The sequence below is a fragment of the Salmo salar genome, chromosome 15 (genome assembly GCF_965601325.2).
Source record: "Salmo salar chromosome 15, fSalSal1, whole genome shotgun sequence".
NCBI classification, from domain to species: Eukaryota; Metazoa; Chordata; class Actinopteri; order Salmoniformes; family Salmonidae; genus Salmo; species Salmo salar.
Window position 1 is genome coordinate 82,115,598 of NC_138305.1, and position 19,950 is coordinate 82,135,547.

General features: G+C 41.5%; 1 protein-coding gene across 1 annotated transcript in view; it reads right to left on the minus strand.

Annotated features, from left to right (window-relative positions):
* LOC106572071 (A-type voltage-gated potassium channel KCND1) overlaps nt 1–19,486 on the minus strand; it is a 61,350-nt gene extending 41,864 nt beyond the window's left edge. The window contains exons 1-2 of the mRNA XM_014145867.3: nt 19,298–19,486; nt 16,217–18,139 (exon numbers count right to left, since the gene is read on the minus strand). Of these exons, the coding sequence (XP_014001342.1) occupies nt 16,217–17,331 (1,115 nt within the window). The 5' untranslated portion in view covers nt 17,332–18,139; nt 19,298–19,486. The remainder of the gene's footprint in view (nt 1–16,216; nt 18,140–19,297) is intronic.
* Nucleotides 19,487–19,950: the final 464 nt, after the last annotated feature.

The following is a 19,950-nucleotide window of genomic DNA, read 5'->3' on the forward strand; positions in this document are numbered from 1 at the left end:
TCCTTTGTAAATTAGTGTTGGAGTGTGCCCCTGGCTAGCTGTACATAAAAAAAAACTGAAAATGGTGCTGTCTGGTTTGCTTAATATAAGGAATTCTAAATGATTTATACTTTTACTTTTGAAACTTAAGTATATTTTAGCAATTACATTTACCGTTGATACTTAAGTATATTTTAAAACCTTTACTTGAGTCAGTTTCTATTAAGGTATCTTTACTTTTTACTGAAGTATGACAATTGGGTATTCTCTCATGTTGTTTATATGTACTTTGCCATTAAGTTTGAGAAACAAGTTTCATTTTATAATAAAGATGTGGAACGCGATGTACGCTGCGCCTTGGTCCAGTTCTTACGACGATCGTGACAATCAATTCATTATTGAATGTTATCGGTGGACACAGCTTTTTAGAACCAAAACATACACAGCCTGTCTCTGCACAACACTCGACCAAAAATGAATCTAGAGAACAAATCTTTGGGTGGCTGCTGCAGTTAGCAAACGATAGCCTATTGGGCAAATCTCCCTCGCGCCAATTCAAGCAATTGCATTACGCCAAGAGTCATTCAACATGGTAGGGATAAAAACACAGCAAACAGAGGACATAGGAGGCACAGTATGTGGGTATGTGCAGGTGTATTGTGATGGAAGGTTGGGTGTGTGTTTTGTGTTTGGAAAAGTGCATGAAGAAGGAAAATGGCTGCAAATGCCAGAGCCCATGTGTCACGACTTCCACCGAAAGTGGCTCCTCTCCCTGTTCGGGCAGTGCTCGGTGGTCGTCGTCGCCGGCCTACTAGCTGCCACCGATCCATTTTTTCTTTTAGTTTGTGTCTGTCTGTTTTGTTTTACACCTGTGTCCTATTAGTTAATTTCAGTGGGTTTATTAACCCCCGCTGCCTGCTATTCTTTGTGCGGGATTATTTGCTGCTGTTGCTACGATAGGGGTACGTGTTTGCGCCACAGGTTTTTTTTCTTCTCACGGTCGTGTTGTACCGTTGTAGTTTATAGTTTATTTAGGAGTAGAGGTTTCTCCTCCGTGTGGTACGTTTATTTCCCTGTGTGTGGCGACTTCGTTGGGTGTGTTTCCCCACCTGTTGTTGTCGTGTTTGGGACGTTCTAATAAACGTTTGTGCCTCTGAAAATCCTTGCTCTCCTGCTCCTGACTCTTGCACCTACCTCTCTTAGGAGCCACGTAACACCATGTGTGTCTACGAGCAGGGGTTGTGACCGAGAGCTTTCCATTTTGTGCAAATAAAATACATTCTAAATATAGTTGATTTATTTATTGTCCTATCATGATGTCATCATATCAGACATATCAGTGTGGATGACGGATCACCAGCTCAAGCTGAACCTCGGCAAGACGGAGCTGCTCTTCCTCCCGGGGAAGGACTGCCCGTTCCATGATCTCGCCATCACGGTTGACAACTCCCTTGTGTCCTCCTCCCAGAGTGCTAAGAACCTTGGCGTGATCCTGGACAACACCCTGTCGTTCTCCACTAACATCAAGGCGGTGACCCGATCCTGTAGGTTCATGCTCTACAACATTCGCAGAGTACGACCCTGCCTCACACAGGAAGCGGCGCAGGTCCTAATCCAGGCACTTGTCATCTCCCGTCTGGATTACTGCAACTCGCTGTTGGCTGGGCTCCCTGCCTGTGCCATTAAACCCCTACAACTCATCCAGAACGCCGCAGCCCGTCTGGTGTTCAACCTTCCCAAGTTCTCTCACGTCACCCCGCTCCTCCGCTCTCTCCACTGGCTTCCAGTTGAAGCTCGCATCCGCTACAAGACCATGGTGATTGCCTACGGAGCTGTGAAGGGAACGGCACCTCCATACCTTCAGGCTCTGATCAGGCCCTACACCCAAACAAGGGCAATGTGTTCATCCACCACTGGCCTGCTGGCCCCCCTACCTCTGAGGAAGCACAGTTCCCGCTCAGCCCAGTCAAAACTGTTCGCTGCTCTGGCACCCCAATGGTGGAACAAGCTCCCTCACGACGCCAGGACAGCGGAGTCAATCACCACCTTCCGGAGACACCTGAAACCCCACCTCTTTTAGGAATACCTAGGATAGGATAAAGTAATCCTTCTAACCCCCCCCCCCCCCCCCCCCCCCTCCCCCCCTTAAAATATTTAGATGCACTATTGTAAAGTGGTTGTTCCACTGGATATCATAAGGTGAATGCACCATTTTGTAAGTCGCTCTGGATAAGAGCGTCTGCTAAATGACTTAAATGTAATGTAATGTAAATGTAATGATGGAACGGTCCCCAACCCTATACCCTGGACACCCACCTGAACGACCCATACACGAAGTAGAAGTCCTTCTCTGTTTTATAGGCCTACTGCAAGTAGCCTATACGCAGCCAAGACAGAAAGATAAATGTGGTCAGAGACCCACTAGAGCAGCACAGCCCCCTCAAGATTCTGAGCCTGCCTGGCAGGGTTGGTCCTACAAAGACAAAGCCCTCTGATGGGAGAGCATAATATACAAGGAAATTCTCAAAGCTGCTAATGAGAACCTTGACGACCTTGTACCTAGCCGGTGGGGATTCCGGTGGGGTGCCCCCACCCAGGCAGTGGCAGTGCTGGCAACACTAGCTGCAGTAACCCATGGGGAGGGGGTCACACTCGAACAATCAGAGAGGGGGCAAATTATTGTGGCTCTGGTGGCACAAAATATTCAAACGTCTCACTGCACAGAGATGCTTGGTAGAATGGTCACAACAGGGGACCAGCGTTTGTATGTTTCAGGGGAAGGGGGTGTATCGGAGCTCCATCAACTAGGACTTGACATTGGTTAATGAAATCTCTCCATTCTTGCTCAATTTTGCATGTCTTCCCAAACAGCTGTATATGCATTCTCACATCAAGTCCTTTCTTGAGTTGGGCTCGGGGATGGAACAACTGTTGAACATCTGAGCTTGTGGTTGTTTGTGGGGGAAGTGTGGGGAGTGTGTATGAATGTGTGTAGTGTGTGTGTGTGTGTGTGTGTGTGTGTGTGTGTGTGTGTGTGTGTGTGTGTGTGTGTGTGTGTGTGTGTGTGTGTGTATGTGTGTGTGTATGTATGTATCCCACATCTGTTGCTATGGGGTAATGATGTTAGGGACAATATAGGATGAATGATAATATTTTTTTTTGTAATGCAATCCTGGTTATAGGTAACAATCCTGGTTATAGGTAACAATCCTGGTTATAGGTAACAATCCTTCACTTGATCTGCCTACTGTACATTATTACACATATTATTCATTAATTGTGGAAATAAAGATACGCAAGATTTTTTATATACAGTATATATCTTTTAAATAACTGTATAAGATACAATGGAGTGGACGGCGTTAGAAAGGCTTTTGGTGGTTGATCTGCTTCTGTTCTGTGTGTGGCACTGTGTGCTCTTTATGAAGGATGGATCCCGGTCTCTCGGGGGCCCTGGGATCCGGGGGGACGGGGGTGGTCTGTCGGTCACTGGGACGACAACCCAACTTCGGATGGGGGAAGGTTTTAGTGGGTGGAATAGTGGAGAACAATTAGAGGTTTACTTAGTAGCAATGCAAATATCATGGTACAGCTATATGGACACTCAATCATTATGGTACTTTAAATGGTAAGTTTACAAACATATATTATGATAAATAGAATAGAAACTTGTATCTCATTATGGTAAATAGAATAGTGAAATAGGTATAGCCAGTTGTAATTGTAATGGCTTAGCAGATATTATGAAAATACGTTCAGTATTTACCTGGCTAAAAGAGAAGGAATATAATATCTATTGTTTACAGGAAACTCATTCAACAATTTAAGATAAAGTTGTGTGGGAAAAGGACTGGGGGGGTGAAATATACTTCTCCCATGGGCAAAGAAACTCAAAAGGGGTGATGATATTAATTAAAAATCATTTTTATCTGAGTGTGCAAATTGTCCAAACAGATCCACAAGGTAGAAATATGTTATTGGGCCCTAAACAGATTTGACTCATTTATTTATACGGTCCAATAATGATGATTCACGCTTCTTTGAAAATATATTTAATAATTTATCAAACATACAAGCAATACACAACTCTATTATTATGGTGGGTGATTATTCTATGCTTTTAAATACCTCAATGGACCGTAAGGAAATTACACTAAAAATATCACCCTCATGCACTTAAGGAAATCACGAATAACACAGCTATATTGGAACTAGTGGATATATGGAGGCTTAATTATCCTGACCTAGTGAGATATACAGTTGAAGTCGGAAGTTTACATACACCTTAGCCAAATACATTTTAACTCAGTTTTTCACAATTCCTGACATTTAATCGAAGTAAAAATTCCCTGTCTAGGTCAGTGAGGATCACCACTTTATTTTAAGAATGTGAAATGTCAGAATAATAGTAGAGAATTATTTATTTCAGCTTTTATTTCTTTCATCACATCCCCAGTGGGTCAGAATGTCACGACTTCCTCCGAAGTCGGTCCCTCTCCTTGTTCGGGCGGCGTTCGGCGGTCGACGTCACCCGTTTTCTAGCCATCGCTGATCCACCTTTCATTTTCCATTGGTTTTGTCTTTGTTTTCTACACACCTGGTTTTCATTCCCCAATTACATGTTCATGTATTTAACCCTCTGTTTCCCCCATGTTTTTTTGTGCGTGATTGTTTTTATGTTCATGTCGGTTCATGATGGCTGGTTTTTTGACGGGTGCTGTTTTCACCCGTGCGTAATATTTACCGTTTGTATTTGGTCAAGTGTATTTGTTACCTTGGGCCTTGATTTATGAGTAAAGTACATTGCTCACTAATTTTTGCTCTCCTGTGCCTGACTTCATGCACCAGCTACACTCACCTTCTGACACAGAAGTGTACATACACTCAATTAGTATTTGGGAGCATTGCCTTTAAATTGTTTAAATTGGGTCATTTCGGGTAGCCTTCCACAAGCTTCACACAATAAGTTGGGTGAATTTTGGCCTATTCCTCCTGACAGAGCTGGTGTAACTGAATCAGGTTTGTAGGCCTCCTTGCTCTCACACACTTTTTTAGTTCTGCCCACAAATTTTCTATGGGATTGAGGTTAGGGCTTTGTGATGGCCACTCCAATAATTTGACTTTGTTGTCCTCAAGCCATTTTGCCACAACTTTGGAAGTCTGCTTGGGGTCATTGTCCATTTGGAAAACCCATTTGCGACCAAGCTTTAAATTCCTGACTGATGTCTTGAGATGTTGCTTCAACATATCCACATAATTTTCCTCCCTCATGCCATCTATTTTGTGAAGTGCACCAGTCCCTCCTGCAGCAAAGCACCCCCACAACATGATGCTGCCACCCCCGTGCTTCACGGTTGGGATGGTGTTCTTCGGCTTGCAAGCCTCCCCCTTATTACTCCAAACATAACGATGGTCATTATGGCCAAACAGTTCTATTTTTGTTTCATCAGACCAGAGGACATTTCTCCAAAAAGTACAATCGTTGTCCCCATGTGCAGTTGCAAACCGTAGTTTGGCTTTTTTTATGGCAGTTTTGGAGCAGTGGCTTCTTCCTTGCTGAGCGGCCTTTCAGGTTATGTCAATATAGGACTTGTTTTACTGTGGATATAGATACTTTTGTACCTGTTTCCTCCAGCATCTTCACAAGGTCCTTTGCTGTTGATCTGGGATTAATTTGCACTTTTAGCACCAAAGTACGTTCCTCTCTAGGAGACAGAAAGCGTCTCCTTCCTGAGCAATACAACGGCTGCATGGCCCCATGGTGTTTATACTTGCATACTGTTGTTTGTACAGATGAACGTGGTACCTTCAGGCTTTTGGAAATTGCTCCCAAGGACGAACTAGACTTGTGGAGCTCTACAATTGTTTTCTGAGGTCTTGGCTGATTTCTTTTGATTTTCCCATGATGTTAGGCAAAGAGGCACTGAGTTTGAAGGTAGGCCTTGAAATACATCCACAGGTACACCTCCAATTGACTCAAATTATGTCAAATAGCCTTTCAGAAGCTTCTAAAGCCATGACATTATTTTCTGGAATTGTCCAAGCTGTTTAAAGGCACAGTCAACTTAGTGTATGTGAACTTCTGACCAACTGGAATTGTGATACAATTAATTATAAGTGAAATAATCTGTCTGTAAACAATTGTTGGAAAAATTACTTGTGTCTTGCACAAAGTAGATGTCCTAACCGACTTGCCAAAATCATAGTTTGATAACAAGAAATTTGTGGAGTGGTTGAAAAATTAGTTTTAATGACTCCAACCTAAGTGCATGTAAACTTCTGACTTCAACTGTACATGGCGGAGGCTCAATCAAGCTAGTCGTCTTGATTACTTTCTTATGTCATTCTCGCTGGCACCAAAAGTTTAAAAAGTGTTGATAGGGGACAGAATGCTGTCGGACCATCAAGTAATTGGCATATACATTGCTCTTACAGAATTTCTACATGGGCATGGATATTGGACATTTTATCAAAGCCTATTGGATGATCAATTGTTTTTAACTCGGACAGAATAATTTATAACTGACTTTTCCAACATACAGTGCATTTGGAAAGTATTCAGACCCCTTCCCTTTTTCAGCATTTTGTTACGATACAGCCTTATTTGAAAATTGATAAAATATTTTTTTTCCCTCATCTATCTACACACAATACCCCATAATGACAAAGCGAAAAACTGGTTTTAGAAATGTTTGCAAAAAAAAAAAAGAATTACCTTATTTACATAAGTATTCAGACACTTTGCAATGAGACTCGAAATTGAGCTCAGGTGCATCCTCCTTCCATTGATCATCCTTCAGATGTTTCTACAACTTGACTGGAGTCCACCTGTGGTATATTAAATTGAATGGACATGATTTAGAAAGGCACACATCTGTCTATATAAGGTCCCACATTTGACAGTGCATGTCAGAGCAAAAACCAAGCAATGAGGTCAAAGGAATTGTCCGTAGAGCTCCGAGACAGGATTGTGTCGAGGCACAGACCTGGGGAAGGGTACCCAAAAATGTAGTGACCTCCATCATTCTTAAATGGAAGAAGTTTGGAATCACCAAGACTCTTCCTAGAGCTGGCCGCCCAGCCAAACTGAGCAATCAGGGGAGAAGGGTCTTGGTCAGGGAGGTGACCAAGAACCCGATGGTCACTATGACAGAGCTCCAGAGTTCCTCTGTGGAGATGGGAGAACCTTCCAGAAGGACAACCACCTCTGCCGCAATCCACCAATCAGGCCTTTATGGTAGAGTGGCCAGACGGAAGCCACTCCTCAGTAGAAGGCACATGACAGCCCGCTTGTAGTTTGCCAAAAGGCACCTAAAGGACTCTGACCATGAGAAACAAGATGCTCTGGTCTGATGAAACCAAGATTGAACTATTTGGTCTGAATCCCATGTGTCACGTCTGGGGGAAACCTGGCACCATCCCTACGGTGAAGCATGGTGGTGGCAGCATCATTCTGTGGGGATGTTTTCCAGCGGCAAGGACTGGGAGAATAGTCAGGATCAAAGGGAAAGATATACAGAGCAAAGCACAGAGAGATCCTTGATGAAAACTTGCTCCAGATCGCTCAGGATCTCAGACTGGGGTGAAGGTTCACCTTCCAACAGGACAAAGACCCTAAGCACACAGCCAAGACAATGCAAGAGTGGCTTTGGGACAACTCTCTAAATGTCCTTGAGAGGCCCAGCCAAAGCCCGGACTTGAACCCGATCTAACATCTCTGGAGAGACCTGAAAATAGCTGTGCAGCGACGCCCCCCATCCAACCTGACAGAGCTTGAGAGCATCTGCAGAGAAGAATGGGAGAAACTCCCTAAATACAGGTGTGCCAAGCTTTTAGCATCATACCCAAGAAAACTTGAGGCTGTAATCGCTGCCAAAGGTACTTCAACAAAGTACTGAGTAAAGGGTCTAAATACTTAAGTAAATGTAATATTTAATTTATTTTTGCATGTATTATTTTGTAGCTTTTTTTCTTTGCCATTATGGGGTATTGTGAGAGGGGGGAAAAAACAATTTTATCCATTTTTGAAAAAGGTTATAACGTAACAAAATGTAGGAAAAGTCAAGGGGTCTGAATACTTTCCGAACGCACTGTAATTACATTTTGTTAGTTTGTATTTACCAAGTAAGTATGAAGTGCTTACTTGCTTTATTCCTAGATAGCACGTTTGGGAGTAAATAGCTACTATACTGTATATTTACTTTTTATTACTAGCTATTTACCTAGTTGTTACCGGGCTTTCCCAATCCTTTTTCTATCAGATCAAAAAGTTTAAAAATACTACCACTACAATTCCATGGTAGGCTAACTAAATGATGGCCTGTGCTAAGATATTTCATAGCGTTTATTATTGTAAACTGTAGTGCCATGCTTTGGGGACAATAGCAAGATTCATTATTTTTCCTCCATAGATAAATCCTATTTTTAAATACCTTGGCTATTCCCAAATGAATGGTTCGCTCCCTAATTTTCAAGATAAATCAATATACAAGTTCAGTGGTTGCTATTTTTTCATTGAGGATATTTATATAGTCCAATAATTTGGATGAACATAATTTCAGGTTGTCCTCCAACAATTCAGATTATCCCCTCTGAATACATAATGAGGATAAAGGCTATGTAAAGTAATCGCCTCTGAAAAGAGAACTGCATTTGAACCTAGTCTACAATACACAATATAAGCCATCTATATACACAATACACAAAATAAGTAGTTTATTGAAATAGCTGTGCAAAAGAAGTCGATGTAAACATTTTGTCATCTAACAAAACCCTCTGAGTAGAGACTAAGAATCTTACTCAAGACATGATCTCTTGCATCTCCTTACAGTGAAATGCGGTGAAAATGTGGTCTGGGGCTGGTCTAGGGCTGCTGAATAAAGTTATGATTTGAATCCCCTGTATTTACCCCTCAAGACAACAAACAAGCATCATAATAACCATATACATGAAGGATCTTGAACCACAGAATGGGCACAATTAGAGTAAGAGTGTTAAATTGATTAGACACGATCATGGAGCTCAACAAGATAAATGGCATGCTCATGCATCTAATAAACCAGAGTTATCTAGTGGAATAGTATGTGGGTCATATATATTAAACACACAGTAGAGACAGAATATGAACACTGAGCAGAGAATAAAACCATTGCATATTGTGTTATTTATTGGGTACTATGCATAGAGTTAAGAAGCTCCCATTTTAAACAAATGAATATGAATCACTCTATGTGAGGGTCATCCTTGTTCTTTTCATCTTAATGTGGAGGTTGAGCTCAGTTATATTCTAATAATAACTCACAATCTCATATTTCGGCTAGGCTACATATGTATGTGTGCGTGTATGCAAGTGTTATATTCTGAAGTAACACAGAACCATGGAAACAAAAGAATGATAGCTTAGCCAAGTGAGGATTTCAATATACAATATATATACAACATATAGAGAATTTCAATATTTGAATATACACTTTGAATATACACTGGGGCGTATGACATTCAGAGAGGCACTTAGAATTGCAAGGAAACTTAATGAAAATAATTGATGAGAGCACAGTATTCGCTGGAGTTTTTTTTTATTTTCAGTGGCTGTGTTCTCTGCCTCAGTGAGAGAGATATTCAGAGACAGAGTCTAAGTGGTGCAGCTGTGCAGTGTCTGCCCATTCCTGAGAGTTCCACGGGGAGAAGTGTGGTGTGGACACTATCGAGGCAGATGGGGACTTGGGAGGAAGATAAGTCAGCTTTGTCATCCCACCACATAGCCAGTAAATAGGTCAGCTTAAGAAGGCAGAAGGGCCACAGCGAGAGCCTGCCCAAAATTGTGAGCACCCCAATTACTTAGAGAGGAAGTCAACTCAAAGCTTCATAGAGTACAGGAAAAAGAAAAGGGGAAGAGCAGCATAGGATGTATTTAGTCTACTTAAACAATCCCGCAGGTGAAGAAGCTGGATGTGGAGGTCCTGGGCTGGCGTTGTTACACGTGGTCTACGGTTGTGAGGCCAGTTGGACGTACTGCCAAATTCTCTAAAATGACATTGACGGTGGCTTATGGTAGAGAAATTAACATTTAATTATCTGGAAACAGCTCTGTTGGACATTCCTGCAGTCAGCATGCCAATTGCATGTTCCCTCAAAACATGAGACATCTGTGTCATTGTGTTGTGTGACAAAACTGCACATTTTAGAGTGGCCATTTAATGTCCCCAGCACAAGCTGCACCTGTGTAATGACCTTGCTGTTTAATCAGCTTCTTGATATGCCACACCTGTCAGGTGGATGGATTATCTTGGCAAAGGAGAAAATGTTCACAAACATGGATGTAACCAAATTTGTGCACAGCATTTGAGAGAAATAAGCATTTTGTGCGTATGGAACATTCTGTAATTATATTTTTGTTCAGTACATATAGACAACACAGAGATCACCATTGTGATTGATTTTACAGTATACAGTACCATTAAATAAAATAAGGCCTCAATGGACTATTCAGTTGATACTTTGTTCAGTAGATGCCTACCCCTCCATCTGTTCAGTCACTGTTAAACTCCCTGAGTGCAGAAGTATACCACTTCATGATATGAAATAAGGCAAGGGCCAATACCTTCATCCTGTTGTGTTTTGCTTATGTTGCCTTCTTTGGAGTAGAATCCCCTACGGAGCCACGTCTCCTCGTTATGTGCTTTATTCTCAATGTTCGTCATAGTCCATAAAACAACTTTAATTCTCTATCTATTGCTGTGACCTGAGAATGGTCCCTGAAAGAACTCAACTCAGCTTAGCATTTGCACAGTGCACACTGAATATATTCTACATCAACTGGGTTAGAACAAGAGTGTTAACCTAACACCAATTATCCTTTCCATTTCCATTGACCAATTTTCTAGACCAGAGAAAGTGGCATACTGTACAGCAGACCATTTGACTCCCAACTTGCAGTTCAAAGTGTCAATGGGTGGTGCCTTCATGACACTAATCTGCTCAATGCACCCTGTAGACCTTTACGGGTCAACAAATCCAGTGATCTGGAGAAAATCCAGTTGTCTGCTTTTTCCATAGATTATGAATAGCTTGTTATTGTCAAACTGCAGAGTGCTGTCAGAATGGCAGCATAAGCATAAACTATAATGGTATATAAAACGACTTAGATATGCCCCCATGAAAAATGAACCCTCGCATGCCCTGACAAACAGTCAACGTCTCAGAAAGTAAAATATATAGTGAATGTTAGATTGCTGCTTTGGCACAGGCTCTTCTCCCCCTCTCTTCCTCCCTCTGAGGAGTGTTGGCTCCTAGGAACACTTTTTGTCATGCCATCCGGTGAATGAGAGCAGTTTGGGAACAAAAGGTCAGACCAATATGAAACATCATACAACACATGGCACATGGCTGACATGGTTCAAATCAGATACTTCAACAAAATAAAATAAAACTCATTTCAAGTCAACTAGAATCATTCTCTTTTTGGGTCTCCTCGACCTCCAACAGCAATGTTAATACCACCAGCAGGTAGACAAGACAGGCCGTCTGGTACAGTACAGTATTTGGCTAGTGGAAGGCAATTTCTAAGTATCACATAATTCAGAAATTAGGATTAAGCCAGGTTACATCACAAGACAATACAATTATTCATAAATACTAAACCCAATCTCATGCAAAGGAGCTCATGGTCAAAGCTACACATTCAGATCCAACAATTTGTCACAAATGATATCTGCAGTCAGTTATAAAACACTTTGAGTTATAAAACAGTTGGTGAGCCCAGTCAGTCAGCCTCCTATTGTTCAAGGACAGCGGTGCTCCCAAAAGGCACTTACGTAATATAATAACAGATGGTGACTGAAGTGTATTGGGAGTGAATTACTCAAGAAAGGGGAAAGTGATGCAACGGGAGTAAAGAGGCTTGTCTTTTAACTGAAATTGAGGATTAGGATCAAAGTCAATAAGGTATTTCACATTTTAAAACGTATTCCACCTGTTCCTGATGGGATTGGACAGTTTTCGCTATCAACAAGGTATGCAAGATCTAGAAATACTGTTTCTATTTGTTAATAAGAATATTTGTTGTATTCAAAGTTTATAAATAATTGCTACATGTGGTGGGCAGGTTTTCACAGCTAGTTATTTCCTCCTACGCTATCTTGAATACTTATTTCCTTTCCTTCTAAACTATTGGCCAATGTGCTGGATGGGAATAGGTCAAGGTCAAAATGGGAATGAAAAAAGCTCGATATGAAGTCCCATTAATGAGGAATCAAGTCGGTTGCCCCAGAGACAGGGTCAAGTAATTGCAAATAGAAACGTGCATTTATTGGAGCATCTATAAGTCTCAGAGTCTTTCCCCTATGCTTGGATCAGCATACATGACTTGCAATCTTTCTGCTAACTAAGACTAAAGTATAACGTTTAACAAGCTATCATCAGTCTAGCCTGAGCATAATATATTACGGGAGATTTTATAGCCATGCCAGCATAACACATGAACAATTTCATTTTTTTTTTTATTACCATTGAGAATTACAGTATACCGTTCTAATCTGAGCAGGAGTGGTTCCTTACACAATTAGGGAATAGTTCCATCTGCCTGTAATTCTGCCAGATCAAACCTCCTTGGCAAGCTGATAACCGTTTTTTGACAGTATTAAATTCCTCTCCCGTATACACATTCTACTACAGCACAGTACTGAATTTACGTCTGGCTAAGACAAACTAAGGCCAAAACCAGTGTCATTAAGCTACTTCAAAGAAGTCTGAACATCAGTGAGTGATTGATCATCAGTCTGCTCTAACAATGTTAATACCATTATTGGAAACATGTTCCTAAATAGAAGAAAACATATGTTTTGTAATAGTGTAACAGTCATCATCAGAATGCAATTTTCAATTCCTTTTTCTCTTCAATTGAACTAGAATTCTGAGAGAAAACGGCAATGATAAGGGATTTTGGGAAATTATGCATGTTTCCATTTTGGGAGGATAGTGTCAGATAACCATTGACATACTCCAAACCTGAGAGGATAGAGTGGGTGCAATGAAATACAATCATCGGGTTGGCAGAAGCCAATGAAATGTTCTTGTTAAAGTATATTTGGTAAGTAGACTACAGTATAATGCCAAAATGTCAGAATGTATCTTTACTTTCTATATATTTCAATAATTGCACCACAAAATGCAGTATATATCATAGAATACCTACAGCACAGTAATCTCCATTCCTGAGTCCCTTCCCTCTGAAATGGTTAACACTGCACTGGTATTCACTCCATTAATAAAGGGTCTAGCTATATGGTAACATTTGATCAGAAATACCACAGCAAAATTATTTTCATGTAGTAGTTAGCCACAGTTTGGATAGCTTGTTAGCTAGCTGGCTGAAGCCAGCATCATATACATTATACATCCGCTAAGAAAAGTCAGCCAAAACTTAAAACCTCAACATACAAGTGTAAGTAAAAACGAATGTAAATAAGTTAGAAATTGTGCTACTAATGCACAAACACGTCTTGTAAAAGTAATGATGTTTTTGTTTGGTTAGCTTTTGGAAATTGTAGAAATAAAAAATGTTCCTTCTTCAGAAGTTCCAGCGAGGCAGGCAAACGTTAGTTAGCTAATTCATTTGCTAGCTATCATACAGTAGACATATATTAATAATGATATAGTTAATATAAGTAGACATGCAATCATAATTGACTGTAGCGCATATAAAGCACGCACAAGCTACCGGTGGCAGAAAACACAATCGTCGCAGGACGAATGAGTGACGAATTTCCGGGCAAGGGCGGTCCATTTAAAATGCACTCCTTCCTCCCTCGCCCCTTGACCTGCAAGTGTAAGCTCATCAGACATCATGATACGTCATCAGATGTGTCCACTTAATTTGAGGGCTAAGGTGAGAGGTTGTGTCTGTTAAGTGTTTGGAATGCAGCCCTAGATTACTTATTGGGAAACAATATTTCTGCTAGCTAGCTAAATGTATACGTTTATTACGTTAATTAAGACACCTTATGTTGATGTTTACTTTATTTGGCAGTTACATGTATATGAATGTTAGCTAGCTAGTTGTACATGTGTTGTGTCATCCAACAATTTCTTAACTAAAAAATGTTGCTTGCTAGCTAGTATTAGCTATTTGAATGGCAGCCTCATCACATTGATTGGGAATTCGCTGACTGGCTATAGCTAGCGAACTAACTACATCATATCTATCTGCATATGAGTGATCATTTTTGTCATAAATGTTTATTCCCCAGTGCCTTCTCACATCATGTCGGTATCATTTCTGTTTTCATTTATGATCCAGAAAAGGACATGTCTGTAGCTTGTATTGCTTGCAGTAAGCCATTGTTCTTTTCTTTTTGACCTGAAATTATGTAATTCATGACATCTTCACAAAAAAGTAGAAATGACAGCCAAAATGTAGCGATAGACAAAAATGCTGTTGAGGCTTATTTAATGAAGCCTAAATTAGCATTAGTATTATGTTTTATAGATTGTGTCCTTTGCCTTTCACCTTTAATCAATACCTGAAAAGAAGAGAAATGTCACTGCCATACATCTACATTGTTACATCCTCTCAGACTGCCTCCACACAATGGCAGGATCCAAAGTTCAAAACACACCATAATGACATCACACCTAAATGTGTCAAGTGGATTCGGGGGATGGAAACAATAGGCCAAGGGAGCACTCCCTTCTCTCCTCTCCTTGGTTCTTATCGTTTATACACTGACACAGAAAAAGGCTCCACCTCCATCAATCAAATGGAAAGATGATGCTGTTGCAGTGATAAACAGAAACCTCGAGAAGTCCCTCTGACAGAGCTTATTTGTCCATTGATGGCAAGGCTGCTACACTGCTCATCAAGCAGCTCTTGCTACATCATTACCTGAGGGTGAAGCTACATTAATAAGCCAGCTTTAGATAATGTAATTCAACATGAGATAAGATGGACACACAGATATATGTTACAAATCCACACCACAGGCGCTACATTAAGGCCAAAACCACGCATCTAATCCATTCTAGGAGTGCCAAATGGCCTATCTGAAATTTAAACAGCCATCTTCAAACGCAGATATTTTACAACCGGATAACTTTGTAATTCTACAGAGGAAATCAAGGAGATTGCATGAAGTTGTATGGCGTCATGGTACATTATCTCTCTACTCTACATGTCAATACATTGGATCGTCTCAGACTCATGTTGGTTTGAAGTTGAAATCATAATGGGGGCTGAAGATTGTCAGGCAATATGGAGACGGTAGTAAAAGCATCTGTGCTGCGTTTGAGACCATTTAGTGCTTGGACACATACTGTTTTGAGTTTAATGGCCTGGGGGATTGCCATCAAAACAAGCCGGATGACTCATGGACGTATTGGAGAAAGAGGCCTGGGAAAAGACAGGGGCGAGGACCATGGCTCACTGGGGTACTGTTGTTCCTGTGGCCCAGCTGCACTTGAAATAATCCAACAGATGAGTCCTCAATCAACATAACAACATGTAGTCTGCCGCAGTGGTAGTCAGATGAAGGACAGTTTGAAACAGGATGCAGCTCATCTGAGGTCCCTTAAATATCCCTTTTCCTGCACTCATTCTGCCTATTTAACTACCCTTCATCACAGTAAGATACTCATCTGCAAACCACTGCTTTTATTTCAGGAATTATCTTTGTTAAGAGTTTGATGAATTAATAACGATTACATGTTTTCAAACCAAATTAAACGATGCGACAGGTTCCCTACATTGGGGAACTGTCATATAATATTCTGCATCTTTGTACAGCACAGAATACTATTACATAACAATAAACCTTATGTCAAATTAAATAAGGTTACAGGATTTTTGTACTACTCGATCTCAAATACAAACTGAAGACAATATTCTTAAACCCTGGTCGTTTACACCAAGTGCATGGAGTGGGCTGTCAAATCTTTTTAACACCATTCATTTCCCATTCACAGTACACAAGCCATTACTCTCCCATTCATAACACACCTGCAGGGAGAGTGTTGGAGTGTGTGACACCTGAGAGCAGTGTAAAGATGAGGTGATGACAGGGGATTGAAGAATTATAATGACTCATTCACAGTCCAAGATATTTCTCAATTGATTCTACTGAGAATAGTACCACCATTTCATATTCAAGCAACACAGTATGTGGGTGGTAGAAGTTGATATGGAACTGGTTATGATACTTTTACAGTTTATTAAGGTTAAGTAGTATAACATCCAAACACTTACCCCAGTGTTGTCATGGTGACGATGGTGTACCAGAAGGAGGCGGGGATGCTGGAAAACGTGGTTCCCTTGGTGCCTTTCTCAGCGTAGAACATGACGGTGGCAAAGATGATGACGGCCATGGTGAGGGAGAAGAGGAGGAAGCCCAGCTCCGAGGCGCAGGCTTGCAGCGTGCAGCCCAGGATACGCAGCCCCTGAGAGTGACGGGAGAACTTGAAGATACGGAACACCCGGAAGACTCGCAGGGTGACAAAGGCCCCACTGACTTCCTCATTCTCTGGCATGACAAGGCCGATGTAGAAGGGCAAGATGGCCACCACGTCTATCACGCTCATCACCGAACGCGCAAAATCACAGCGGCTGGGGGCAGCATACAGCCTCATGAGGTACTCAAAGGAGAAGATAAGCACACAGGCCGTGTCCAAACAAGAGAAGGCCACTGAAAACTTCTCACCACACGGCAGGTCCTTTATACTCCCTTTGATTGGTCGGCAGGGAACTGTTTCCACAACGTTGGCAATAACAGACACAGCGATGAAGAAGCCAGTGACGTAGTAAAAAACCAAGGCCATGGTGCTTGTGTGAGGGTTCTCAAAGGCCCTCCATAGCCTCTCTCGTAATGTGGCGTCTGGGGGCAGGGGAGCGTCTCCGGCATTCTCGGCCTCGGTGTCCTCAGCCAAACGCTCCTGGTTCTCCTTCTTGCGATCCCGGTACTCTTCCATACAGCAGTCACCTATGATCTCCGGTATTATGCCATAGAAAGCCAGCTCTTCCTCAAAAGCCTGAATGCATTCATGTCGGGGGTAATGTAGCTTGCCTGTTCGAAAAAAGTTTAGTATATGGCGGAACATCTCTGGATCCCTGTCAAAGAAATATTCCTGAGTTTCCTCATTGTAGAAAAACTCCTTTTCTGAGCTGCCTAGAAGGGTGTCTGGGTAACGGTCCAAGGTGTTCTTCCATGTCTGAAAGCGTAGTCCACTCACATTTACAAACAAGATCTCATCACTGCGACTCTTTTTGTCCACAGGAGGCTTGGGCATTGTCTTTTGGGCCAGTGGTAGCCAGCCTACGGCTGCTGCCCGAGCAAAGGGCATCCATGTTGCAACTCCAGCAGCCATTTTTGTTTAGTAGCTTTTGTTTCAGGAGTAAACAGGATGGTGAGTACGGAGTACGGAGTACAGAGTATGGAGTGTGTCTAGGTACTTGAGGGTTATTTCTGGGCCTTTTTCCGGATCAGGAGGAAAAGTATAGGTATATCCGATCTAATCATCCGAACTGAAGGCCTCAACAACCGGGTTGGCTTGCCTCCATTTCCAGTCTGTCAGTTTGTTTGTGCATTGGCTTCAGTAGGAGGGGGCAATGTAAGGCAGGCAGAGAGATGATAGTGTTTACATCATCAAAGAAAAGGGTCAAGGTAAGGCAGTTGGGGACTGAACCATAAGTTCAGGCCATTGGAATAGCTCAGGAAAACTAGGCCTGATTCATAAAACATCAGACTATTGACCGCTTTTGTAGAAATAATAGCATAGTAATATTGTAGAACAATACTGTATATGGCTTTTCAGTAGTGTTAAAAATAAAATAAATAATAAGTCTCCGGCCTTCGCTCACTGCCTCCCCTTTCTCAGAAGACAGATTAGATGCAGCGCTGTGGTTTTTCAAATTCGTATTAAATTGTGATGATGGTTGTCGAAGTTGCAAGATAGACACATTTTCCTCTGTTGCTTTTTCCCTTTCCCTCTCACTGTTGCTCTCCAGCTTTGATTATGGATGCCTCTCTCTGTCCCTTGGTTTCTCTCGCCCTCTCTCTCAAATGCACAACCAAACCTTAAGTATAATCGATTTCTTTGGTGTCAGAGCTCTTGTGAAAGGAAACGTTTGAGTCTTAGGCGTTTCTATTCCTTGTATGGTCGTCCCTTTTTATACCTGTCAAGAAACACAACACACACAACTTAGATATTGCACAGCACAAGCTGTAAAGGCATGCTATGTCTCTTTGTGTCACAGCTTGGGTGAACTTAGCACACAGTTTGCATCACAGTCTGTTTAAAAAGTCTGAGCTTCAATATACAAACAGAGAGGTCCCTCACAAAGAGAACTTTCAAGTTGACCACATTTGAATCATATTTAGAACCTAGACCAAACAGTTGTACCAATAGAAATACACATGTTCATTTTGCACTGACTGTCAATTTGTACAGAACTCCAACCCAAATAAGCACTTCATGTGGTCTCTAAACACATAATACATCAACCACACAAAACCATAAGATAATGACATGACAAAATGCTAAAACACAACTGTACCTCTTCAGTTTTAATCCACAAAGGGATTATGCTTTAAATGTGTAATAACGTAAATAACGCTAAATTGTATTTCAATATAAAAAGGTTAACATTAGACGTTGAGATTAAATAAATTCAAAACAAATACAGATGACTGTATGTTCTTGTTCTTTTTATGTCACTCTTCTAAACAAGAGATGTGTGAGGGTGTATCCATGAAACATCTAGTCTGTCTTGTGAGGGGAGCTGGAGTGTGCCCCGACCCTAACCAACAGACAGGTGACCCAACCCAGATGCATTACAGTGCACAACATGCTCACCCAATCAAAAATCAATAAGACACTATAACACAGCAACGCTGCTGCAGTGGACACGAATTACATCCAAAACAGCTACTTCAGTATATATACAAAAACACAGCAATCTCACATATCAGTCGAGCACTAACGGTTAGTTTACAAGTGAAATGAGGCTTTCATGCTGTGTTCACTTAGCCTTCTATGTAAATTGTTACTTCAATGTTCTCGCCATGTTGCTTAAAACCACATGGTCACGCAGTCAATGGAAAATGAAATATGAAATAGCCCTAAGGAAAAGGCATCACTTCAACTACATTATCTTTACACTTAAATTCAGACAAGGGTCATAAAAAAATGTATGTATATATGTCAGTGTATAGTAGAGTATATTATGTGCATGTGTTGACACATAAACAGAAATCTGAATAACTCATGAAGTTCTGTATTCCATTACTATTGAGGCTTGGGTTGTAGCTAGAGCAATTAAGAGCTTACTTACCAAGCATTAAAGCTGCAGACAATGTGGAAGAGAAAGCAAAGGCAATGAGAGAATTATAAGCAGCCCCTCTCCTGGAATCGAACCACATCGCACACCGGAGAGTGAGGGAGTGATTGTCATGCTTAGCCTTAGCTCCTCTCCTGTCCACTCTCTCCTCTCAGTCAGCTCTGTGCCTCTGCTTGCTCTCACTTTCTCCAACTCTACCTCTCATTTGCTTGCTCGACCCCCCCCACAACCTCTCTCTCGTTCTCTCTTGCTCTCTCTCTACTGCGCTCTCCCTCCCTCTCTCCCATCACATACACAATCACATACACACGCGCCTCCTTACCTCCTGAAAACACACAGCATCATACATTGGGAAATAAAGATGATGCTATTTGATACAGAAATCCCAGACTACTGTTTTTGCATGCACCATGGCTTAAATACTGACTAAGCAGTTTTACTGGGGGAATACACTTCACATTTTGTACTCAGTCTCAACCCGTTCATAGAGATTCTTTGCGTGCCTGTTTTCCTACAGTTTTTATAGGGCATCTTGATTAGGAAGTAGGGGTGGTATTTCAGGCAGTGTTTAAGCTTCAATTACCTAGCCAAAAAAGAAAACAACACAGGCCTGCTATTCCCAAAAGCACTTAATTAAGTAGTGTCAC